Genomic DNA, 25,961 nt, shown 5'->3' with positions numbered 1-25,961 from the left:
CTCCATACTCTACAATGTAAAACCTTCCTCTCAAAGCAAAATTAAAATTCGACTCTTAAAGGACATCCAAAAGCATCATCAACGGACGAATAAATTACCACATATTACCCACTTCAGTTCATTATTGAGGTGCAGAAACTATCATTCGACGGCTACTAGACAAGTGAAAATGAATATGTATACATGTGTTGGTGTTAATCAACTTCTGGCCACCGTATCATCTCTTTGCGAACACATAAAATCAGGTGAATTATCCAAAAAAAAGTTTAATGGACCCCCCGAAAATGTGGAAACTTTTTTCATTTGCATGTTTTTAATAAACCCTTCGAATGTAAAGCAAATGTCAAATTATGGTCTCACTGTAGGTGGATGGATGGTTATGCCAAGCTATAGCCAAAGGACACGTAAAGGATTTACATTTTGTGTACTATAAAGTTCAAAGGAGCTGTAGAATATTTATTGCTTTTTATTCAAATTCAAAAGTTTACAAAATCCAATTCACGCTGCAATCTCAGGGTCAACATAAGTTTTTCCGCATCCTTGTCATATTTGGCACGGCAGCGATCCACATTCACCGGCTGGCTTAAAGGCAACTTTAGGCGATAAATTGGTGTAGCCAAATCCACTTCAGTGGCAGTTATTGAAAGCTGTATTTTATCGGCTGGCGTTGAGTCTCCTGGTAGCTGAATTTCCACCACCAAATCTTCACAGCTTGCCGAGGCATTTGTGCGATTACCCATTGCAAGATAAATATCTTCGGTACCCACAGCCTGGCGATAGGTCATTTTGTATTCGGGACATTTACGTGATTCCAAGAGGTCAGCATCTTGGCGTTCTTGTTGCTCATGCCATTCCTCAATGGTGTTGGGTTGTTTCATGGTACACTTTTCGTCATTTTCCTTCAAAGGTGCATAGGGGGAATTAAAGGTTTTTGATTCTTTTGCGGATGATGTGCTTTGTTGAGGCCCCAAATTGCCTGGGTCTGAAAAGTTGAGGCCCCAAATTGCCTGGGTCTGAAAAATTTTTGTTTGTTTTTTTTAATATTTTTTCTTTTTCTTCTTTCCAAAAGACTTACTTAAATTCTGTTTCATTAGCGGTTCACCTTCATCCTCCAGATCTGATCCATCATCTTTAGAGTCATCCGGATTCAATAGGTTTCTCAACAATTTCAAATTTTCAACATTTTCGAACAAGGACATTTTCAGTTTATTTTTTGTTGTGTTTGCTTTTTGATTTCAAAACAATTCAATTTGAAATGTTTTCTACTTTTGAGGGTTCCATATCTTTGCAGGTTCGTATGGGTAGTTGCCATGGTAATGTTTGTTGTTTTTCAATAACATTGCCATAACAATCGGCATGAAGGCAGCTATTTAAACGGGAACTTTCCATAGCTTGGTGGAGACCAAGGTTTTCTCTAGAAAACTTGGTGGAGACCAAGGTCTTCTCTAGAAAACTTGGTGGAGACCAAGGTTTTCTCTAGAAAACTTGGTGGAGACCAAGGTTTTCTCTAGAAAACTTGGTGGAGACCAAGGTCTTCTCTAGAAAACTTGGTGGAGACCAAGGTCTTCTCTAGAAAACTTGGTGGAGACCAAGGTTTTCTCTAGCAAACTTGGTGGAGACCAAGGTCTTCTCTGGAAAACTTGGTGGAGACCAAGGTTTTCTCTAGAAAATGCGGTGGAGACCAAGGTTTTCTCTAGAAAACTTGGTGGAGACCAAGGTTCTCTCTAGAAAACTTGGTGGAGACCAAGGTTTTCTCTAGAAAACTTGGTGGAGACCAAGGTTTTCTCTAGAAAACTTGGTGGAGACCAAGGTTTTCTTTAGAAAACTTGGTGGAGACCAAGGTTTTCTCTAGAAAACTTGGTGGAGACCAAGGTTTTCTCTAGAAAACTTGGTGGAGACCAAAGATTTCTTTAGAAAACTTGGTGGAGACCAAAGATTTCTTTAGAAAACTTGGTGGAGACCAAGGTTTTATTTAGAAAACTTGGTGGAGACCAAGGTTTTCTTTAGAAAACTTTGTGGAGACCAAGGTTTTCTCTAGAAAACTTGGTGGAGACCAAGGTTTTCTTTAGAAAACTTGGTGGAGACCAAAGATTTCTCTAGAAAACTTGGTGGAGACCAAGGTTTTCTTTAGAACACTTGGTGGAGACCAAAGATTTCTTTAGAAAACTTGGTAAAGACCAAAGATTTCTTTAGAAAACTTGGTGGAGACCAAGGTTTTCTTTAGAAAACTTGGTGGAGACCAAGGTTTTCTTTAGAAAACTTGGTGGAGACCAAGGTTTTCTTTAGAAAACTTTTTGGTGGAGACCAAGGTTTTCTCTAGAAAACTTGGTGGAGACCAAGGTTTTCTCTAGAAAACTTGGCGTTTTCTATAGAAAATGTGGTGGAGACCATCGTTTTCTATAGAAAATGTGGTGGAGACCATCATTTTCTATAGAAAATGTGGTGGAGACCATCATTTTCTATAGAAAATGTGGTGGAGACCATCGTTTTCTATAGAAAATGTAGTGGAGACCATCGTTTTCAGCGAGACCGTCGTTTTCTATATAGAAAATGTGGTGCAGACCATCGTTTTCTATATAGAAAATGTGGTGCAGACCATCGTTTTCTATATAGAAAATGTGGTGCAGACCATCGTTTTCTATATAGAAAATGTGGTGCAGACCATCGTTTTCTATATAGAAAATGTGGTGCAGACCATCGTTTTCTATATAGAAAATGTGGTGCAGACCATCGTTTTCTATATAGAAAATGTGGTGCAGACCATCGTTTTCTATATAGAAAATGTGGTGCAGACCATCGTTTTCTATAGAAAATGTGGTGGAGACCATCGTTTTCTATAGAAAATGTGGTGGAGACCATCGTTTTCTATAGAAAATGTGGTGGAGACCAGCGTTTTCTATAGAAAATGTAGTGGAGACCATCGTTTTCAGCGAGACCGTCGTTTTCTATATAGAAAATGTGGTGCAGACCATCGTTTTCTATATAGAAAATGTGGTGCAGACCATCGTTTTCTATATAGAAAATGTGGTGCAGACCATCGTTTTCTATATAGAAAATGTGGTGCAGACCATCGTTTTCTATATAGAAAATGTGGTGCAGACCATCGTTTTCTATACAAAATGTGGTGGAGACCATCGTTTTCTATAGAAAATGTGGTGGAGACCATCGTTTTCTATAGAAAATGTGGTGGAGACCAGCGTTTTCTATAGAAAATGTGGTGGAGACCAGCGTTTTCTATAGAAAATGTGGTGGAGACCAGCGTTTTCTATAGAAAATGTGGTGGAGACCAGCGTTTTCTATAGAAAATGTGGTGGAGACCAGCGTTTTCTATAGAAAATGTGGTGGAGACCAGCGTTTTCTATAGAAAATGTGGTGGAGACCAGCGTTTTCTATAGAAAATGTGGTGGAGACCAGCGTTTTCTATAGAAAATGTGGTGGAGACCAGCGTTTTCTATAGAAAATGTGGTGGAGACCAGCGTTTTCTATAGAAAATGTGGTGGAGACCAGCGTTTTCTATAGAAAATGTGGTGGAGACCAGCGTTTTCTATAGAAAATGTGGTGGAGACCAGCGTTTTCTATAGAAAATGTGGTGGAGACCAGCGTTTTCTATAGAAAATGTGGTGGAGACCATCGTTTTCTATAGAAAATGTGGTGGAGACCATCGTTTTCTATAGAAAATGTGGTGGAGATCATCGTTTTCTATAGAAAATGTGGTGGAGACCATCGTTTTCTATAGAAAATGTGGTGGAGACCATCGTTTTCTATAGAAAATGTGGTGGAGACCATCGTTTTCTATAGAAAATGTGGTGGAGACCATCGTTTTCTATAGAAAATGTGGTGGAGACCATCGTTTTCTATAGAAAATGTGGTGGAGACCATCGTTTTCTATAGAAAATGTGGTGGAGACCATCGTTTTCTATAGAAAATGTGGTGGAGACCATCGTTTTCTATAGAAAATGTGGTGGAGACTATCGTTTTCTATAGAAAATGTGGTGGAGACTATCGTTTTCTATAGAAAATGTGGTGGAGACCATCGTTTTCTATAGAAAATGTGGTGGAGACCATCGTTTTCTATAGAAAATGTGGTGGAGACCATCGTTTTCTATAGAAAATGTGGTGGAGACCATCGATTTCTATAGAAAATGTGGTGGAGACCATCGTTTTCTATAGAAAATGTGGTGGAGACCATCGTTTTCTATAGAAAATGTGGTGGAGACCATCGTTTTCTATAGAAAATGTGGTGGAGACCATCGTTTTCTATAGAAAATGTGGTGGAGACCATCGTTTTCTATAGAAAATGTGGCAGACCTATTGGTCTTTCAGCAGGTGACCTCTTTTTCCTTCCATCAATGGAAGATCCATCAAATGGTTTTCCTCCTATAGAAGACCTCCAAAAGGTCTTCTGCGCTTGCATCTCAGTGTACATCTCCTATCTGTCCCGTTGACTTTCTAAGTTAATGTATATTTAATTTCTATATTTAACCGCACACACACCCATACAGCCGAGTAAAATATTACTACCACCAAACTTCCGAAGTGAGAGTGAAATTTGTAATAAATTATTGGTTGTTGAAAAGTTTTCAAAAAAAAATCCTGCATTAGTTGCTGGTTGAATGCCTGGCCTACACAATAGAACTAGGATGGGCGGAGGGACGTTGATTGTGACGGTGGTTGTGGTTCTGGTGTCGTCGGCGTAAAACGAGATGCTAAAATTTCCACTTAAAATGCGAACAGAAAAAAATAACAACTTTGTTGGTTAATAGTTTTTCTGTTCTGCTGGGCCATTATTATTTGTTGTTGGTTTTGCCATAGAAATTTATGAAAACAACAACAATAACAACAAATTGTATTATAAATGTTTAATGGCCAATGTTGAATGAATGAATGGATGAATGTTTTTCTTTTAAATGGTACTTTAAATAAAGACCGAGCATCATCGGCAGCAGCAAAAATTGTAGGCCTTGAACTAGTCGAAGAGCGGTTGTTGTTGGCAGGGGGTCATGGGTGAGGGTGTGAGATGAGAAATCAAAGTTTTGTTTTAGAAATAAAAAAGTAAAAGTGGCCAGTGGTAAGTTTGAAGTTAAATATTAAGGTTAAAGTTAAGTGTGAATAAAAGTTAATTGTTGGAGAGGGGTTGGAGGAGAGAACGAGTGAGAGAAAGTAGAACTTAAGTACTACGACAAGGATATCTGGTTGAAGGTAAAAGTTTCTTATAAAGCGCTGCTTAAATAAATTTTAGAATATGGAAAATTATTTCAAGCAAACAAATATTATTATGAAAAAATATTTTATAAAAAATCCACGTTTTATGAAAAAATATTTTATAAAAAATCCACGTTTTATGAAAAAATATTTTATAAAAAATCCACGTTTTATGAAAAAATATTTTATAAAAAATCCACGTTTTATGAAAAAATATTTTATAAAAAATCCAAGTTTTATGAAAAAATATTTTATAAAAAATCCAAGTTTTATGAAAAAATATTTTATAAAAAATCCACGTTTTATGAAAAAATATTTTATAAAAAATCCACGTTTTATGAAAAAATATTTTATAAAAAATCCACGTTTTATGAAAAAATATTTTATAAAAAATCCACGTTTTATGAAAAAATATTTTATAAAAATCCATATTTTATATAAAAAAATCCACGTTTTAGGAAAAAAATATTTTATAAAAAATCCACGTTTTATGAAAAAATATTTTATAAAAAATCCACGTTTTATGAAAAAATATTTTATAAAAAATCCACGTTTTATGAAAAAATATTTTATAAAAAATCCACGTTTTATGAAAAAATATTTTATAAAAAATCCACGTTTTATGAAAAAATATTTTATAAAAAATCCACGTTTTATGAAAAAATATTTTATAAAAAATCCACGTTTTATGAAAAAATATTTTATAAAAAATCCACGTTTTAGGAAAAAAATATTTTATAAAAAATCCACGTTTTATGAAAAAATATTTTATAAAAAATCCACGTTTTATGAAAAAATATTTTATAAAAAATCCACGTTTTATGAAAAAATATTTTATAAAAAATCCACGTTTTATGAAAAAATATTTTTTAAAAAATCCACGTTTTATGAAAAAATATTTTATAAAAAATCCACGTTTTATGAAAAAATATTTTATAAAAAATCCACGTTTTATGAAAAAATATTTTATAAAAAATCCACGTTTTATGAAAAAAATATTTTATAAAAAATCCACGTTTTATGAAAAAAATATTTTATAAAAAATCCACGTTTTATGAAAAAATATTTTATAAAAAATCCACGTTTTATGAAAAAATATTTTATAAAAAATCCACGTTTAATGAAAAAATATTTTATAAAAAATCCACGTTTTATGAAAAAATATTTTATAAAAAATCCACGTTTAATGAAAAAATATTTTATAAAAAATCCACGTTTTATGAAAAAATATTTTATAAAAAATCCACGTTTTATGAAAAAATATTTTATAAAAAATCCACGTTTAATGAAAAAATATTTTATAAAAAATCCACGTTTTATGAAAAAATATTTTATAAAAAATCCACGTTTAATGAAAAAATATTTTATAAAAAATCCACGTTTTATGAAAAAAAAATTAATAAAAAATCCACGTTTTATGAAAAAAATATTTTATAAAAAATCCACGTTTTATGAAAAAATATTTTATAAAAAATCCACGTTTTATGAAAAGATATTTTATGAAAAAATATTTTATAAAAAATCCACGTTTTATGAAAAAATATTTTATAAAAAATCCACGTTTTATGAAAAAATATTTTATAAAAAATCCACGTTTTATGAAAAAATATTTTATAAAAAATCCACGTTTTATGAAAAAATATTTTATAAAAAATCCACGTTTTATGAAAAAATATTTTATAAAAAATCCACGTTTCATGAAAAAATATTTTATAAAAAATCCACGTTTTATGAAAAAATATTTTATAAAAAATCCACGTTTTATGAAAAAATATTTTATAAAAAATCCACGTTTTATAAAAAAATATTTTATAAAAAATCCACGTTTAATGAAAAAATATTTCATAAAACATCCACGTTTTATGAAAAAATATTTTATAAAAAATCCACGTTTAATGAAAAAATATTTCATAAAAAATCCACGTTTTATGAAAAAATATTTTTATAAAAAATCCACGTTTTATGAAAAAATATTTTATAAAAAATCCATGTTTTATGAAAAAATATTTTATAAAAAATCCACGTTTTTTGAAAAAATGTTTTATAAAAAATCCACGTTTTATGAAAAAATATTTTATAAAAAATCCACGTTTTATGAAAAAAATATTTTATAAAAAATCCACGTTTTATGAAAAAATATTTTATAAAAAATCCCAATTTTATGAAAAAATATTTTATAAAAAATCCCAATTTTATGAAAAAATATTTTATTAAAAATCCACGTTTTATGAAAAAATATTTTATAAAAAATCCACGTTTTATGAAAAGATATTTTATAAAAAATCCACGTTTTATGAAAAAATATTTTATAAAAAATCCACGTTTTATGAAAAAATATTTTATAAAAAATCCACGTTTTATGAAAAAATATTTTATAAAAAATCCACGTTTTATGAAAAAATATTTTATAAAAAATCCACGTTTTATGAAAAAATATTTTATAAAAAATCCACGTTTTATGAAAAAATATTTTATAAAAAATCCACGTTTCATGAAAAAATATTTTATAAAAAATCCACGTTTTATGAAAAAATATTTTATAAAAAATCCACGTTTTATGAAAAAATATTTTATAAAAAATCCACGTTTTATAAAAAAATATTTTATAAAAAATCCACGTTTAATGAAAAAATATTTCATAAAACATCCACGTTTTATGAAAAAATATTTTATAAAAAATCCACGTTTAATGAAAAAATATTTCATAAAAAATCCACGTTTTATGAAAAAATATTTTTATAAAAAATCCACGTTTTATGAAAAAATATTTTATAAAAAATCCATGTTTTATGAAAAAATATTTTATAAAAAATCCACGTTTTTTGAAAAAATGTTTTATAAAAAATCCACGTTTTATGAAAAAATATTTTATAAAAAATCCACGTTTTATGAAAAAAATATTTTATAAAAAATCCACGTTTTATGAAAAAATATTTTATAAAAAATCCCAATTTTATGAAAAAATATTTTATAAAAAATCCCAATTTTATGAAAAAATATTTTATTAAAAATCCACGTTTTATGAAAAAATATTTTATAAAAAATCCACGTTTTATGAAAAGATATTTTATAAAAAATCCACGTTTTATGAAAAAATATTTTATAAAAAATCCACGTTTTATGAAAAAATATTTTATAAAAAATCCACGTTTTATGAAAAAATATTTTATAAAAAATCCACGTTTTATGAAAAAATATTTTATAAAAAATCCACGTTTTATGAAAAAATATTTTATAAAAAATCCACGTTTTATGAAAAAATATTTTATAAAAAATCCACGTTTCATGAAAAAATATTTTATAAAAAATCCACGTTTTATGAAAAAATATTTTATAAAAAATCCACGTTTTATGAAAAAATATTTTATAAAAAATCCACGTTTTATAAAAAAATATTTTATAAAAAATCCACGTTTAATGAAAAAATATTTCATAAAACATCCACGTTTTATGAAAAAATATTTTATAAAAAATCCACGTTTAATGAAAAAATATTTCATAAAAAATCCACGTTTTATGAAAAAATATTTTTATAAAAAATCCACGTTTTATGAAAAAATATTTTATAAAAAATCCATGTTTTATGAAAAAATATTTTATAAAAAATCCACGTTTTTTGAAAAAATGTTTTATAAAAAATCCACGTTTTATGAAAAAATATTTTATAAAAAATCCACGTTTTATGAAAAAAATATTTTATAAAAAATCCACGTTTTATGAAAAAATATTTTATAAAAAATCCCAATTTTATGAAAAAATATTTTATAAAAAATCCCAATTTTATGAAAAAATATTTTATTAAAAATCCACGTTTTATGAAAAAATATTTTATAAAAAATCCACATTTTATGAAAAAATATTTTATAAAAAATCCACATTTTATGAAAAAATATTTTATAAAAAATCCACGTTTTATGAAAAAATATTTTATAAAGAATCCACATTTTATGAAAAAATATTTTATAAAAAATCCACGTTTTATGAAAAAATATTTTATAAAAAATCCACGTTTTATGAAAAAATATTTTATAAGAAATCCACGTTTTATGAAAAAATATTTTATAAAAAATCCACGTTTTATGAAAAAATATTTTATAAAAAATCCACGTTTTATGAAAAAATATTTTATAAAAAATCCACATTTTATGAAAAAATATTTTATAAAAAATTGTGAAAATAAAAAAAATTGTTTATAAAAAATTCTCCTTAGCCATAAGGCAGATATTATAAAAAGCTGATTTTGACCTCTAAGTTTTGATGCATATCCTTTATTTATTTGAAATTCATTTAATTCTATTAAAATGATTCCTTCCTCATCCTCTCAATTTCATTCATTCTCTGGTTCTTACATAAAACAATTTTTGCTAATTACTGCAGTAAACTTTGACTCGAATACAAATTTTTCACATTAAATACAACAAGAATAATAACAACAAAAACTACAACAACAACTGCAAAAAAGCAGAACAAATTTGTTGATAATTTATATAAGCAATTAACACTTTTTTGGCGCGTTCAAAAACTTGTTAAAAACTAAATGAATGACTTTCGGTAAAATGAATGAGAGAGAGAGGGGAGAGAGTCCTTGTTTTTAGAGCCAAAGGACTGGGACATCAAGGGGCAGAGAGGAGGAGAGCCGGCCGACACATCACAATGCTGCTAACATTTGAAATATAATGAAAAAAAAACTTTGACTAATGTAAAACGAATGATGTCAAAATTTGTTAAAAGGAAAAACTCAAAAAAAAAAAAAAAAAAACAAAACAAATAAAGCAAAATGACTGGCCTCTCAGCCAAAAAGTCATCAACGCAGCAAACACTAAGTAATTTTGCAAGGACCAATATTTAAGTGTACAAAGTGTAGCTGCTTAAAGAAAAGTTTAAAGTTTTCCCCCATATGAGCCATTATTTTAAGTGTCGTAGACGGCAGCACATCATTGAAGGACCATTTAAAAATTTAGCAGCTTTATGTACGCCCCATTGCACTTGAAATTCCTCATCTCGGATGTCCGTACCCCACCCTCACTCTCACTCCCTCAAGCTTTGTGACACTTTATTAAATCAAATTAATTACATTCTCTCTTTCGGCTCCTAATGCCATTAAAGAAGTGTCATTTGTTGGAGATTACATTACTCGGAGTGTGGCATTACAAACCGCAACTACAAGGCTAATGCCACCACCACTACAACCTCCACCACCACCTCCACTATCCCAAGGGCCACATTGTTATGGCTTAGAAAGTAAAAGCAATGACTAGCTGCCTGGCTGGCTGACTGGATGACTACTCGACTGAGTACTTTAAATAAATGATAGGATATTAAAGCTGAATTATGGTTTAAGGAACAAGGAAGTAGTTTAAAGTGAGATAGTGGCATACTCACAGATAAAGGAGTTCTTAATGTATGGTTTAAACTTAAAGGAAACAAGCAAAAAAAGTATCAATCGGCATTGCGAACAGAGATATACCCTCAGCCTGTGACGGAACCTGGTCATGAGACTAAATGTTTGAACTTTTGTGGTGGAGGTACCGAAAGAAGTGGCCGTTTCGAAGAAAGAGTTATAGTTGTTAATTATCTCAGCGAATGTGGACCCCCGATAAATATTATGCTGTCGTAATATGGACCGCGAGGTCTATCTGATTTCAAAACGATCCTAGACATGTCTTCAAACGGAAAATTTACGAACAAATTTCAAGTTATGTGTGGAAAGTACCAGGAGGAGTGGATCGCTCTAGTTCATATTCGAACATGATTTAAGTGTTCTTCAAAGTCTTCTATCTTCTATAAGTTTTTTTTATGAGAAGACATCCGTTCAACCTGGAGGTCTTCTCATAGAAGAACTGGAGGTCTTCGCAAAGAAGACCTGCAGGTCTTTTCATAAAAAAACCCGATAGTCTTCCTAAAGAAGACCTGCAGGACTTTTATAGAAAACCTGGAAGTCTTCCTATAGAAGACGTGGAGGTCTTCTCATAGAAGACCGGGAGGACTTTTCATGGAAGACCGGGAGGTCTTCTCCTAGAAGACCTGGAGGTCTTCTCATAGAAGACCTGGAGGTCTTCTCATATAAGACCTGGAGGTCTTCTCATAGAAGACCTGGAGGTCTTCTCATAGAAGACCTGGAGGTCTTCTCATAGAAGACCTGGAGGTCTTCTCATAGAAGACCTGGAGGTCTTCTCATAGAAGGCTTGGAGGTCTTCTCCTAGAAGAAATGGAGGTCTTCTCATAGATGACCTGAAGGTCTTCTCATAGAAGACTTGGAGTTCTTCACATAGAAGACTTGGAGTTCTTCACATAGAAGATCTGGAGGTTTTCTCATAGAGGACCTGGAGGTCTTCTCATGGAAGACCTGGAGGTCTTCTAAAAGAAGACTTGTAGGTCTTCTAATAGAAGACCTGGAGGTCTTATCATAAGAGAACTGGAGGGCTTCTCATAGAAGATCTGGAGGTCTTCCCATAAACAACTGGAGATCTTCGCAAGGAAGACCTGTAGGTCTTCTCAAAGAAGACCTGGAGGTCTTCTCATAGAAGGCCTGGAGGACTTCTCATAGAAGACCTGGAAGTCTTCTCTGGGAAGATCTGGAGGTCTTCTCACAGAAGACCTGGAGGTCTTCTCATAGAAGACCTGGTGGTCTTCTCATGGAAGACCTGGAGGTCGTCTCATAGAAGACCTGGAGGTCTTCTCAAAGAAGAACTGGAAGTCTTCTCAAAGAAGACCTGGATGTCTTCTCATAGAAGACCTGGAGGTCTTTTCATAGCACAACTGGATGTGTTCTTATAGAAGACCTGGAGATCTTTTCATAGCAGACCTGGAGGTCTTCTCATAGAAGACCTGGAGGTCTTCTCATAGAAGACATGGAGGACTTCTCATAGAAGACATTGAGGTCTTCTCAAAGAAGAACTGGAAGTCTTCTCAAAGAAGACCTGGAGGTCTTCTCATAGAAGACCTGGAGGTCTTTTCATAGACCTGGAGATCATTTCATAGAAGACCTGGAGGTCTTCTCATAGAAGATCTGGAGGTCTTCCTATGAAGACCTGAAGGTCTTCTCGGGGTAGATGTGGAGGTCTTCTCATGAAAGACCTGGAGGTCTTCTCATGGAAGACCTGGAGGTCTTTTATAGAAGACCTGGAGAACTCCCATAGAAGACCTGGAGGTCTTATATAGAAGACCTGGAGGTCTTATATAGAAGAACTGGAGATCATCTCATAGAAGACTTGAGGTCTTCCCATAGAAGATCTGGAGGTCTTCTCATAGAAGAACTGGAGGTCTTCTCATAGAAGAACTGGAGGTCTTAATATGAAGACTTGAAGGTGTCCTCAGGGAAGACCAGGATGTCTTCTCATGGAAGACCTGGAGGTCTTCTCATAGAAGACCTGGAGGTCTTCTCATAGAAGACCTGGAGGTCTTCTCATAGAAGACCTGGAGGTCTTCTCATAGAAGGCCTGGAGGTCTCCTCATAGAAGACCTGGAGGACTTCTCATACAAGACCTGGAGGACTTCTCATAGAAGACCTGGAGGACTTCTCAAAGAAGACCTGGAGGTCTTCCTATAGAAGACCTGGAGATCTTCTCATGGAAGACCTGGAGATCTTCTCATGGAAGACCTGGAGGTCTTCTTATAGAAGACCTGGAGATCATCTCATAGAAGACCTGGAAGTCTTCTCATAGAACCGGAGGTCTTTCCATGGAAGACCTGAAGGTCATCTCAGGAAAGATCTGAAGGTCTTCTCATGGAAGACATGGAGGTCTTCTTATAGAAGACCTGGAGATCTTCTCATAGAAGAATTGGAGGTCTTCCCATGGAAGACCTGAAGGTCTTCTCAGGGAAGATCTGGAGGTCTTCTCATGAAGGCCTGGAGGACTTCTCATAGAATACCTGGAGGTCTTTTATAGAAGACCTGGAGATCATCTCATAGAAGATCTGGAGGTCTTCTCATAGAAGAACTGGAGGTCTTCTCATAGGAAACCTGGAGGTCTTCCCATGGAAGACCTGATGGTCTTCTCAGGGAAGATCTGGAGGTCTTCTCATGGAAAAGCTGGAGGTCTTCTTAAAGAAGACCTGGAGTTCTTCTCATAGAAGGCCTAGAGCACTTCTCATGGAAGACATGGAGGTCTTTTATAGAAGACCTGGAAGTCTTCTTATAGAAGACTTGGAGGTCTTCCCATAGAAGACCTGGAGGTCTTCTCATAATACTCCGGGAGGTCTGTTCATAGGAGAACAGGAGGTCTTCTCAGAAAAGGACTGGAGGTCTTCTCAGGAAAGACCTGGATGTCTTCTCATGGAAAACCTGGATGTCTTCTCATCGAAGACCTGGAGGTCTTCTCATAGAAGACTTGGATGTCTTCTCATAGAAGACCTGGAGGTCATGTCATAAAAGTCCGGGAGGTCTTCTCATAAAAGAACTGGAGGTCTTCTCATGGAAGACCTGGATGTCTTCTCACGGAAGACCTGGAGGGCATCTCATAGAAGAACTGGAGGTCTTCTCATAGAAGACCTGGATGTCTTCTCATAGAAAGTCTGGAGGTTTTCTCATAGAAGACCTGGAGGTTTTTTCATAGAAAGCCCGTTGTCTTCTCATAGAAGATTTGGAGGTCTTCTTATAGAAGACCTAGAGGTCTTTTTATTAAAAACCTGGAGATCTTTTTATGGAAGATCTCGAGGTGTTCTAATGAAGACCTGTAAGTCTTCTCATATAAGACCTGCAGGTTTTCTCATAGATTACCTTAAGGTATTCTTATAGCAGAACTGGAGGTCTCCTCGTAGAAGGCCTGGAGGTCTTGGTACAGAAGACCTAAAAATTCTGAAGGTCTTCCGAAAAACGACCGAGGTTTTCTTATAGAAAGACCTGGGGGTCAGATCACCAGGATTTCTATTATGGATAGAAAGCCTTTTATAGAAAGAAAATTCTTTCTATCCTTAAAGCGTATTCCGACCACTGTATTTTTCAACTTTACATTAATTTAAACTATTTATCATATTTTATGTATGGCAGCATCAAATTAGTTGTTGTTTTTTTTTTTTTTGGTTTCAACACTGCACTCCAATCCTAAACTCCACCAACAAAAGACAACAAAATCACTGCGGCTGTTGTGCTACAACAAACAAAACCAAAAACGCGTAATTGCAAAATCATCCAAAAAATGTTGTTGTGTATGTGAGCAAAATTTTTGTTTTAAATTCATGGAGTAGGTCATTAAAATCACACACGTCCCTTTATATTGATGACCGACCGACCAACTACCCGACTGGCTGGCTGAGTGACTGACTGGCAGTTACTAGCATTGGATCGTGCAACCCCATCTAATGGATATTTTATTGGCATAAATTACGCACTAAATTGGAGCGAAAAAAATTGGTTCGCACCATGCGGCTCGGCACGCACCACAAAATGTCCCACTCATGTATGCAAAATATTTTTATGAGGGGTAATGAGGAGAAGTGGGAATGTGAAAAAAATGCTGTAAAACAAATTAGGAGTGGAAATTGTGGAGGGTTAAGTACAGTACACATTGTCAGTTTTGAATGACGATTTTTTGCAATTATCGATAACTACCCAACCGTCCAACAACCCACAACATTGAGCTACATTGAATCGAAGTGCACTCATTGATATAAGAAAAGTGTCCCCTATCCCCTCAAGGAAGTTTGTGGGAACATATATTGAGGTCTTAACATAGAAGACCTGGAGCGCTTCTCACAGATGACCTGAAGGTCTAGTTTTTACGAATATTTTTTTATTGACGAACATCTCTACTACCCATGTTGGTAAGTTTTTGTGTATACCTTACATATCAAATTACGTGCAAATCCTTTCGAATCCCTGCGAATACTTTGCAAAACTTTTGAATAATTTTGTCTTTAAAACGAACAACAAAATATTTACAATGAAGTCACAGAAGTAATAAAAGTCTCTCAGAACGTGGTACGGCTGCTTTAAATTAGAAAACTTTAAATCTCCACCACCTTCTTATTACACAGCGCAACAAAAATCTTTTTTCAAAATTACAAGAAAATCGAATCATTTGAGGCAAAGACAGATGGCCTTTGAGCCCATCTATCAAACGATAGGTGGCCTCTGAGCCCATCTATATAACGATAGGTGGCCTCTGAGCCCATCTATATAACGATAGATGACCTTTGAGCCCAACTATCCAATGATAGATGGCGTTTGAGCCCATCCAAAGATAGATGGCGTTTGAGCCCATCTATCCAAAGATAGATGGCTTTTTAGCCCATCTATCCAAAGATAGATGGCCTTTGAGCCCATCTATATAACGATAGATGGAGTTTGAGCCCAACTATCCAATGATAGATGGCGTTTGAGCCCATCCAAAGATAGATGGCGTTTGAGCCCATCTATCCAAAGATAGATGGCCTTTAAGCCCATCTACCCACAGACAGATTGCCTTTGAGCCCATCTATCCAAAGATAGATGGCCTTTGAGCGCATCTATATAAAGATAGATGGCGTTTGAGCCCATCTATCCAAAGATAGGTGGCCTTTGAGCCCATCTATCCAAAGATAGATGACCTTTAAGCCCATCTACCCACAGACAGATTGCCTTTGAGCCCATCTATCCAAAGATAGATGGCCTTTGTGCGCATCTATATAAAGATAGATGGCGTTTGAGCCCATCTATCCAAAGATAGGTGGCCTTTGAGCCCATCTACCCAAAGATAGATGGCCTTTGAGCCTATATATCAAAGATAGATGGCCTTTGACTGCATCTATCCAAAGATAGATGGCCTTTGAGCCCATCTATCCAAAGATAGGTGGCCTTTGAGTCCATCTATCCAAAGATAGATGAACTTTAAGTCCATCTATCCAAAGACAGGTGGCCTTTGAACGCATCTATCCAAAGATAGATGGCGTTTGAGCACATCCATCCAAAGATAGATGGCGTTTGAGTCCATCTATCCAAAGATAGATGGCCTTTGAATCCATCTATCCAAAGATAGATGGACTTTGAGCCCATGTACCCAAAGATAGATTGCCTTTGGGCCCATCTAATCCAAAGACAGATGGCCTTGAAGCCCATCTATCCAAATATAGATAGCCTTTGAGCCCATCTATCCAAAGATAGATGGCCTTTGAGCCCATCTATCCAAAGATAGATGGCCTTTGAGCCCATCTATCCAAAGATAGATGGCCTTTGAGCCCATTTGTCCAACGATAGATGGCCTTTGATCCCATCTATCCAACGATAGATGGCCTTTGAGCCCATCTATCCATCGAAAGATGGTCTTTGAGTCCATCCATCAAAAGATAGATGGCCTTTGAGCCCATTTATAAAACGATCAAACGATAGATGGCCTTTGAGCCCATCCATCAAACGATAGATGGCCTTTGAGCCCATCTATCAAACGATAGATGGCCTTTGAGACCATCCATCAAACGATAGATGGCCTTTGAGACCATCCATCAAACGATAGATGGCCGTTGAGCCCATCCATCCAACGATATATGGCCCTTGACCCCATCTATCCAACGATAGATGGCCTTTGATCCCAACTATCCAACGATAGATGGCCTTTGATCCCATCTATATAACGATAGACGGCCTTTGAACCCATCTATATAACGATAGATGGCCTTTGAGCCCAACTATCCAATGATAGATGGCGTTTGAGCCCATCTATCCAAAGATAGATGGCCTTTAGGAGCATCTATCGAAAGATAGATGGCCTTTAGGAGCATCTATCGAAAGATAGATGGCCTTTAGGAGCATCTATCGAAAGATAGATGGCCTTTGAGCCCATCTATCAAAAGATAGATGGCCCTTAGGAGCATCTATCGAAACATAGATGGACTTTGAGCCCATCTACCAAAGATAGATGGCGTTTGAGCCCATCTATCCAAAGATAGATGGCCTTTGAGCCCATCTATTCAAAGATAGATGGCCTTTGAGCCCATCTATTCAAAGATAGATGGCCTTTGAGCCCTTCTATCGAAAGATAGATGGCATTTGAGCCCATCTATCCAAAAATAAATGGCCTTTGAGCCCATCTATCCAAAGATAGGTGGCCTTTGAGCCCATCTACCCAAAGATAAATGGCCTTTGAGCCCATCTATCCAAAGATGGATGGCCTTTGGGCGCATCTATCTAAAGATAGATGGCCTTTAAGCCCATCTATCCAAAGGTAGATGGCCTTTGAGCGCATCTATCCAAAGATAGATGGCGTTTGAGCCTATCTATCCAAAGATAGATGGCCTTTGAGCCCATCTATCCAAAGATAGATGGCCTTTGAGCCCACCTACCCAAAGACAGATTGCCTTTGAACCCATCTATCCAAAGATAGATGGCCTTTGAGCGCATCTATCTAAATATAGATGGCGTTTGAGCCCATCTATCTAAAGATAGATGGCGCTTGAGTCCATCTATCCAAAGATATGTGGCCTTTGAGCCCATCTACCCAAAGATAGATGGCCTTTGAGCCCATCTATCCAAAGATAGGTTGCCTTTGAGTCCATCTATCCAAAGATAGATGGCCTTTAAGCCCATCTATCCAAGGGTAGATGGCCTTTGAGCGCATTTATCCAAAGATAGATGGCGTTTGAGCCCATCCATCCAAAGATAGATGGCGTTTGAGTACATATATCCAAAGAAAGATGGCCTTTGAGCCCATCTATCCCTCCATAGATGGCCTTTGAGTCCATCCATCAAACGATAGATTGCCATTGAGCCCATCTATCCAACAATAGATGACCTTTGAGCCCATCTATCCAACGATCAAAAGATAGATGGCCTTTGAGGCCATCCATCAAACGATAGATGGCCTTTGAGCCCATCCATCAAACGATAGATGGCCTTTGAGCCCATCTATCAAACGATAGATGGCCGCTGAGCCCATCTTTCCAACGATAGATGGCCGTTGAACCAATCCAACGATAGATGGCCTTTGAGCCCATCTATCCAACGATAGATGGCCTTTGAGCCCATCTATCCAACGATAGATGGCCTTTGAGCCCATCTATCCAACGATAGATGGCCTTTGAGCCCATCTATCCAACGATAGATGGCCTTTGAGCCCATCTATCCAACGATAGATGGCCTTTGAGCCCATCTATCCAACGATAGATGGCCTTTGAGCCCATCTATCCAACGATAGATGGCCTTTGAGCCCATCTATCCAACGATAGATGGCCTTTGAGCCCATCTATCCAATGATAGATGGCCTTTGAGCCCATCTATCCAACGATAGATGGCCTTTGAGCCCATCTAACCAACGATAGATGGCCTTTGAGCCCATCTATCCAACGATAGATGGCCTTTGAGCCCATCTATCCAACGATAGATGGCCTTTGAGCCCATCTATCCAACGATAGATGGCCTTTGAGCCCATCTATCCAACGATAGATGGCCTTTGAGCCCATCTATCCAACGATGGATGGCCTTTGAGCCCATCTATCCAACGATAGATAGCCTTTGAGCCCATCTATCCAACGATAGATGGCCTTTGAGCCCATCTATCCAACGATAGATGGCCTTTGAGCCCATCTATCCAACGATAGATGGCCTTTGAGCCCATCTTTCCAACGATAGATGGCCTTTGAGCCCATCTATCCAACGATAGATGGCCTTTGAGCCCATCTATCCATCCATAGATGGCCTTTGAGTCCATCCATCAAACGATAGATGGCCTTTGAGTCCATCCATCCAAAAATAGGTTCCCTTTGAGCCCATCCATCAAACGATAGATGGCCTTTGAGCCCATCTATCAAACGATAGATGGCCGTTGAGCCCATCTTTCCAACGATAGATGGCCGTTGAGCCCATCTATCCAACGATAGATGGCCTTTGAGCCCATCTATCCAACGATAGATGGCCTTTGAGTCCATCGATCCAACGATAGATAGCCTTTGAGTCCATCTATCCAACGATAGATGGCCTTTGAGTCCATCTATCCAACGATAGATGGCCTTTGAGGCCATCTTTTCAACGATAGATGGCCTTTGAGTCCATCTATCCAACGATAGATGGCCTTTGAGCCCATCTATCCAAATGGCCTATGGTGAGGATGGTCCTTGAAAAAAATTGTTTAAAAAATCCACGCTTATGGTGAGGATTGTCATAGAAAAAAATTGTTTAAAAAATCCACGCTTATGGTGAGGATTGTCATAGAAAAAAATTTTTCAAAAATCCACGCTTATAGTGAGGATTGTCATAAAAAAAAATTGTTTAAAAAACCCACGCTTATGGTGAGGATGGTCCTTGGAAAAAATTGTTTAAAAAATGCACGCTTATGGTTAGGATGGTCCTTGAAAAAAAGTGTTTAAAAAATCCACGCTTATGGTGAGGATGGTCCTTGGAAAAAATTGTTTAAAAAATCCACGCTTATGATGAGGATGGTCCTTGAAAAAAATCATCTATCGTTGGATAGATGGGTTGAAAGGCTATCTATCGCTGGGTAGATGGCTTGAAAGGCCATCTATCGTTGGATAGATGGCATGAAAGGCCATCTGTCGCTGGGTAGATGGCTTGAAAGGCCATCTATCGTTGGATAGATGCGCTGAAAGGCCATCTATCGTTGGATAGATGGGCTGAAAGGTCATCTATCGTTGGATGGTTGGACTCAAAGACCAAGTGCTTCCTATTTAATATTCTCCCTATATTTGTTGTAATTATTTTTCGTGTTGCCCTGTGTTATTGTTAGCCAAAGTTTTCAATCCGTTGTCTACATTCGCAAGGATTCCGCCATTGGTATTTTACATTTGTCGCAAATATCATAAACTTATGCGACATGTTTTTCATTCAGAGAAAAAGAGTGAGCTTCGCGTAAGCAACAACTGACAACTTATTTGCATCCTGTTAATGTGTACAAAAGGAAAAATATACAGACGCATTAGCTGGCCTTAACTAAATATGGCAAAGAAATGCGACAAAGTCTTGAATTTAGTAGTTTTGCACGAGTTCGGAAAACAAAAGATCCAAGGTATGAAAAGTTTGTCCAAAAAGATTTTTGAATGGAAGGAAAAGGGAGGGGGAGGTGGAATTAAGTTATTATAGAATACAGCGCTCTGGAAACATTAATCCTTTACGTGACACTAAATGGAGGCAAGCTGGAGGTGGCCAAGTCTTAAAAAATCTAAGAAATTTTTAGAAAATAAATAAAAATGCTCCTTACCTGTCTACTATGGTCGAAAGGTTCCCGCATCGAATACGAATCACTGCGACGCATTTTGCGGCGTAATTTACGCTTTGGACGATTGTTGACAAATAAATCTTCAAGACTGCTGCTGCTGGCGTTACTATCACTACCGGGCGAATCTTCACCGCTTCCGCCCACAAATACGGCTGCCTCTCCTTCGCCTGCCCCCGATGACCCCTGATGACTTTGAAGATGTTCAGCTTTTTCAATATCCGTTTGATTTAATGCCGAATAACGTATCGAATCTTTGGTTTCAAACAAAGATTGAAAAAATCCTGCAGGCGATGATGCAACCGCAGCACTTATTATAGTTGGTGGTGATGCTATTATGGGACTGACACTACGATTTCGGGTTGATCGTTGATGGTGACGTCTTGTGCGATGATTGTTGGTTTTGGCGATACGTGAGTTTTTTGTTTTCGCGGTTTCCGTTTGTTTGGCAGCATGCAATGCTTCCATCCAAGTGGTACTCATAGTAGGAAGAACCAAACAAAAATGTTTTCAGAGCAAAGGAAAGGGGAAGGAGGTTTCTATTGTTTAATATTTAGTTGGGGATACGTTTTTGATAATTTTCTTTATAAGGAGGTTAGGTGCTCCAATAACTGCTTTCACGTATCAATGTAAAGGAGGATGGTATTGCATACTCCAGCGGAGTTTACAAAGTTCTGAAAAGAAAAAAAGATTTTCTTAATTATTTTTTGTAGGATTCAAGAATAAAAACAAGGACCATCCTCGTCATAAGCGTAGATTTTTTTAAACAATTTTTTTCAAGGACCATCCTCACCACAAGCGTGGATTTTTAAACAGTTTTTTTCAAGGACTACCAAACCAAGGGACATCTGAAATTTTGACCTCAACACCGCACCCCCTTTCTGCCCAGACTTGCAAAACAACTCTATTTTCAATGACATTCCTAAACTCAACTCAATTTTTGTAACTTTTCACCACTTCATGTCTACATTTCAACACTCAACTAACATTCAGTCATCCATTTTAATATTGCCCAACACTTTACAAAACTGTTGCTGATTATCGCCTCATGATGTCTTTGTCACTGCTATTCCAGAGGTGTGAACATGTTACATTTTTTGCGAAAGAAATTGCAGGTTTGCAAAGGGAAGAAAAATCGTCTTGTCATGTTCGAGAATGTTTAAAATGATTTGTCAAATATGTTTTCAAATAGAAAATTGAAAAATCATCATCATCATTGTAACACTTATTTTGTGGGACACTTGAAAAAGGGGGGCTTGGCGCTTGAATTCTACATGTCTCGACAAATGAACTTTTTCACTATGAAGAGCAAATTTATATTTGGAACACTAGACAAATCAATAAGCTCATCGAGAAGTGGAGGAAAAGTTTGTGGAAAATTTTTAAATTATCGATAACATTTAATAGGAAATTTTTTGGATTATCGATAAAATTTCAATAGGAAATTTTTTCGATTATCGATAAAATTTTAATAGGAAATTTTTTCGATTATCGATAAAATTTCTATAAGAATTGTTTCGCAGACACTTTCGTCGGAGTTGTATGAGGTTGCCAAGGAAAAACTTCTCATTGAACTTTTTTCTTTGCTTACCTTTATACTTCGAGCTGACGATTGATGTTTGGGTATAAAAAGTTTCTTGTTGAAGAAGTTATTGAAAAATAACTTCGGTGGAGAATATCCACAAACAAGAAACAAGGGAACTGATGAGATCCAGTGGCGTGGATCGAAACTATAGTATTCCCTGCCTTACCCCTTGGCGAACAATGCCAAATCTTTTCCACTAATAAAATAGTTGTTTTAAAATATTAAAACAACAACAATGGGATTAAGCCAGACTATTTTGAAAAAACAAAATTGCAAACGCTATCCCAATAAAAAAACGCCACAATGCTTCAAATTGAAGACACTGGCACGACGTGTGTTGTTTTTGCTGTAAAGCAGACCAACCAAATTTTGGTGTGTGCATTCGTCAAAATTCGACGACACATACAAGTGGAAGAGGTTTGAATTGTTTCGCAGACACTTTCGTCGGAGTTGTATGAGGTTGCCAAGGAAAAACTTCTCATTGAACTTTTTTCTTTGCTTACCTTTATACTTCGAGCTGACGATTGATGTTTGGGTATAAAAAGTTTCTTGTTGAAGAAGTTATTGAAAAATAACTTCGGTGGAGAATATCCACAAACAAGAAACAAGGGAACTGATGAGATCCAGTGGCGTGGATCGAAACTATAGTATTCCCTGCCTTACCCCTTGGCGAACAATGCCAAATCTTTTCCACTAATAAAATAGTTGTTTTAAAATATTAAAACAACAACAATGGGATTAAGCCAGGGATAACAATCTTGACGCGATGCGGGGGCTTAAGGTCACAGTTTCCACACTCAACACCCTGGAAGTGTTGAGTTGGGGAACTGTGACCGACCAAAGGTTATCCAAGTAGCGGTCTCCTACTTATTAGAGACCCCCTAACGCCGGGGTGTCAGGCGAAACCGTGCCCATCGGTGTTCTAAGGTTTGCAGTTAGGGTACCAACTGTATTAGAACGGAGCCTCGTTGATACCTGGGCATCTCAACGCAGTAATGGCTTAGTTGTCATGTCCTTGCCATGGTACAGGAGGGCTATGCCATGGTGGACCTCACTTCCCCCACTAAATCTATGACGTATGGAGAGCAAAAATTTAAACAAAAAACCAACCAAAACTAATCCGATTGATGACAACAATGCAATGCCAAAGGACAATTCTTCAAAATCTATTACCAAGTCTGGGGCAACCCAGTCAACGGTTGACGGGACGGTAGTGTCGGGAGGGGACGGACCGAAGGTACCCACTCTGGGAGCTGTCACTGACAGTTTGGCTGAACAAAGCCGGAAACTCCTGGAGATACTGGAGCAGACGTTGGCCCTGCGTCTCAGTCAGGGTGGCTATTCTACTGGGGCCGAGGACGGCTCATCGGATGACGAAATGAACACCACAGTCATTCCAGCGACTGTAGTCAACGATGAGTCGGCCTCGACCTCAGTGGAAGCAGCCACCTGTATGAACTCTGGACCAACCGATGCACCAGCTACCCAACCATCGGCCGCACCCGATGTTGCTGGCTCAAAAGGACTGGCTGCTGTTGAGGAAGGAGCTCCGACCAAAATACCGGCCGGGAAAGCTCCCACCACCTCAGATAGCTCTGCTAGTAAATGGGCCAAAAAGAGGAAGGCGTACCACAGAGCAATGCACTTCCTCAGGAAGTTCATTGACAGGGAACCCTCATCTATAACGCTGAGAGAATGCAAGCTGATCAGGATTAATCTCAAGGTAGTGAAAAAGATCGAAAGATCTCACCCTCACCTACCCAAGGGAAAACCTGATATCAGCAAGCTTTCTCTTATTACGGCAAACGAAGAGGTTAGGTCAATGCCTACATCGACTCCCACAGCCCCCAAGGGCCAAACTGGGAGCGATGTTGACATGATCCGTAAACCATCAAATGATTCGCCTCCTTCGACCTCAAAGCTCTCTTCAAAGGGATGTCCCGTCACACAGACAGGGCAAACCTCAAAGAAGAAGGCAGCCAAGCCGAAGGGGACGCATCATAAGAGTTCAAAATCTGGGAAGTCCGACCGAACACCGGTCTCCGCACCTGGGGGAGCACCTACCAAGCCCAATCCATCTCCACCAAAAATCGCGGTGAAGAGAGACAGGTCAATGGAGGAGCCACTCCCCAGTGCAAAGAGGCCCACTTCAGGTCAACAACCCATCATTCATACCTCCCCAGCCGGTTGCCCTAAGACTGGGAACAGGAAAGATGCCGCAGCCAGTTCAGCCTCACAAGCTAACTTGGGCCACAAGGAATCTTCCAGCTCCCATCTCAAGACCAACAGCAGGGGAAAAAGAACAAGCAGACCGATGGTGCCGGATGAGTTGCGAGCAGCGGTCATCGATAAATCTGACCCTGATTGGGTAATCAGAGAGGATCGATGGCTACTTATCGAAACTCGTCTGCGTGACATCGTGTTCGCAGGAGAAGGGGAACCTCCTAAACACACCCAATTTGGCAGTGCCGCTCCATACAGAGGCGTTAGGGTCATCTGTTGTGAAAATAGGGAATCTCTGGATTTCCTCACTTCCACGATAGAGGGTCTTGGCGAACTCTGGGAGGGATGTCAATTGGCAGTCGTTGGGGTCAACGAGGTCCCTTTCAGAAGAGTGTTGTCAGCTTGGGTGCCACCTCCACCTGTGGATCCCGCGCGCATACTGACCATACTCGGCAGACAAAACCCCAATCTCCGGACCAGCACATGGAATCTGGTCAGCCACAATCCGGAAAATGGAGGTGTTGCCATCAGGGTGTCAATAGACACTCAGGGGCAAGAATACTTAAGGACTCGTGAGGGCAAACTACATTTTGGTCTAGGATGGATCAGATTCCGACTAGGACGAAAGTAGTGGAGGAACGGAGGCAGCAGCCGCTTCGCATAATGCAGATTAATCTGCATCACTGCAAAGCGGCTGCTGCTGAACTTCTTCTAGCCCTCAAGAAGTCTGAAGTTGACATCGTCTTAATCCAGGAGCCTTACTTATACAAGAATAAGGTTGCTGGGTTAAACGATAGCAACTACACCACCTTCGCCACATCCAACGGGGACAAGGTTAGAACCTGTGTAGTTGCTAAGAAGAGTCTTAAACTAATATTCCTCTCTAATTTCAGCGGAGGTGATATTACGGCTGTAAGGATGGAATGCAGCTCCCATGGAGCCACCATATTCTCGTCCATTTACATGCCATTCGAGAGCCCTGACCCACCGGGTAATGACGTGGAGAAGCTTGTCAAAGAGATGGGTAGCACTTGCCTCATCATCCTAGGATGTGATGCCAATGCTCACCATTTCCACTGGGGCAGCAGAGACACAAATGCCAGAGGTGAGTCCGTATTCGATTTTATCTTAAAATATAATCTCAGAATATGCAACAGGGGAAATGAATACACTTTTCAAAATAGAATCAGGGGGGAGGTAATAGACATAACCCTCACTAATAAAGACGAATCTATTATCAGTGACTGGAGGGTATCGGAAGAATGCTCCTTTTCGGATCATCGGAAGATATTCTTCCAAGTCTCTGTTAATGGCATTCGACAGCCACCATTTAGAAATCCACGGAAAACCGACTGGAACAAATTCAATGAACTAGTAAGCTCCAAGCTGGGAGTGTCACGATACCCCCAAACAGCCACAGAGGTTAATAGTGCAGTGAATCACGTGACAGAGGTTTTGGTGGACAGCTATGAGACCGCCTGCCCACTCACTTACCCAGGCAGAAGATGTCAACCGGTCTGGTGGTCGAAAGATCTGGCTAATCTCAGGAAGATTAGCAGAAGGCTCTACAATAAAGCCAACAAAACGAAGTTGTCCACAGATTGGGAGAACTACAAGGTATCTTTCAATAAGTACAACAGCGAAATAAAGAAGGCTAAACGCAGATCTTGGGTCTGCTTTAGCGAGTCTATAGAGGGAGTAAAGGATGTAGCCAGGTTTCGTAGAGTACTGTCGAAGGACCCTAAATCCATCGGCAGTATCAAGCGGGATGATGGCACATGGACTAACTCCGGTCTAGAAACTCTGGATCTCCT

The 25,961-nt window shown here is 37.6% G+C and overlaps 2 protein-coding genes across 6 annotated transcripts in view; both read right to left on the bottom strand.

The window, feature by feature from the left end:
- Positions 1-25,961, bottom strand: part of ome (dipeptidyl peptidase 4 omega) — a 561,457-nt gene that overhangs the window by 464,385 nt on the left and 71,111 nt on the right. For all 5 annotated transcript variants that reach the window (XM_073986480.1, XM_073986477.1, XM_073986478.1 and 2 more), the window contains one exon: positions 20,325-21,013. In XM_073986480.1, the coding sequence (XP_073842581.1) occupies positions 20,325-20,822 (498 nt within the window). In that variant the 5' untranslated portion in view covers positions 20,823-21,013. The remainder of the gene's footprint in view (positions 1-20,324; positions 21,014-25,961) is intronic.
- Positions 419-1,299, bottom strand: Dnaaf6 (Dynein axonemal assembly factor 6). Its single transcript, XM_073982860.1, has 2 exons — positions 1,076-1,299; positions 419-982 (listed from the first exon to the last, which is right to left on the bottom strand). Exons 1-2 carry the CDS (start codon positions 1,197-1,199, stop codon positions 477-479), a joined length of 630 nt encoding a protein of 209 aa, XP_073838961.1. The 5' UTR covers positions 1,200-1,299; the 3' UTR covers positions 419-476.

The sequence above is a fragment of the Musca autumnalis genome, unplaced genomic scaffold (genome assembly GCF_047663935.1).
Source record: "Musca autumnalis isolate F117 unplaced genomic scaffold, ASM4766393v1 scaffold_4, whole genome shotgun sequence".
In the NCBI taxonomy this organism is placed as follows: domain Eukaryota; kingdom Metazoa; phylum Arthropoda; class Insecta; order Diptera; family Muscidae; genus Musca; species Musca autumnalis.
Note: the sequence above shows the minus strand (reverse complement) of the source record. Positions and strands in the feature narration are given on the sequence as shown.

Excerpts from the sequence above, each read along its gene's own strand:
- Dnaaf6 (XM_073982860.1), bottom strand. The coding sequence starts at position 1,199 with ATGTCCTTGTTCGAAAATGTTGAAAATTTGAAATTGTTGAGAAACCTA. Across the intron at positions 983-1,075 it reads GCTAATGAAACAGAATTTAA|ACCCAGGCAATTTGGGGCCT; the intron begins GTAAGTCTTTTG and ends TCAACTTTTCAG.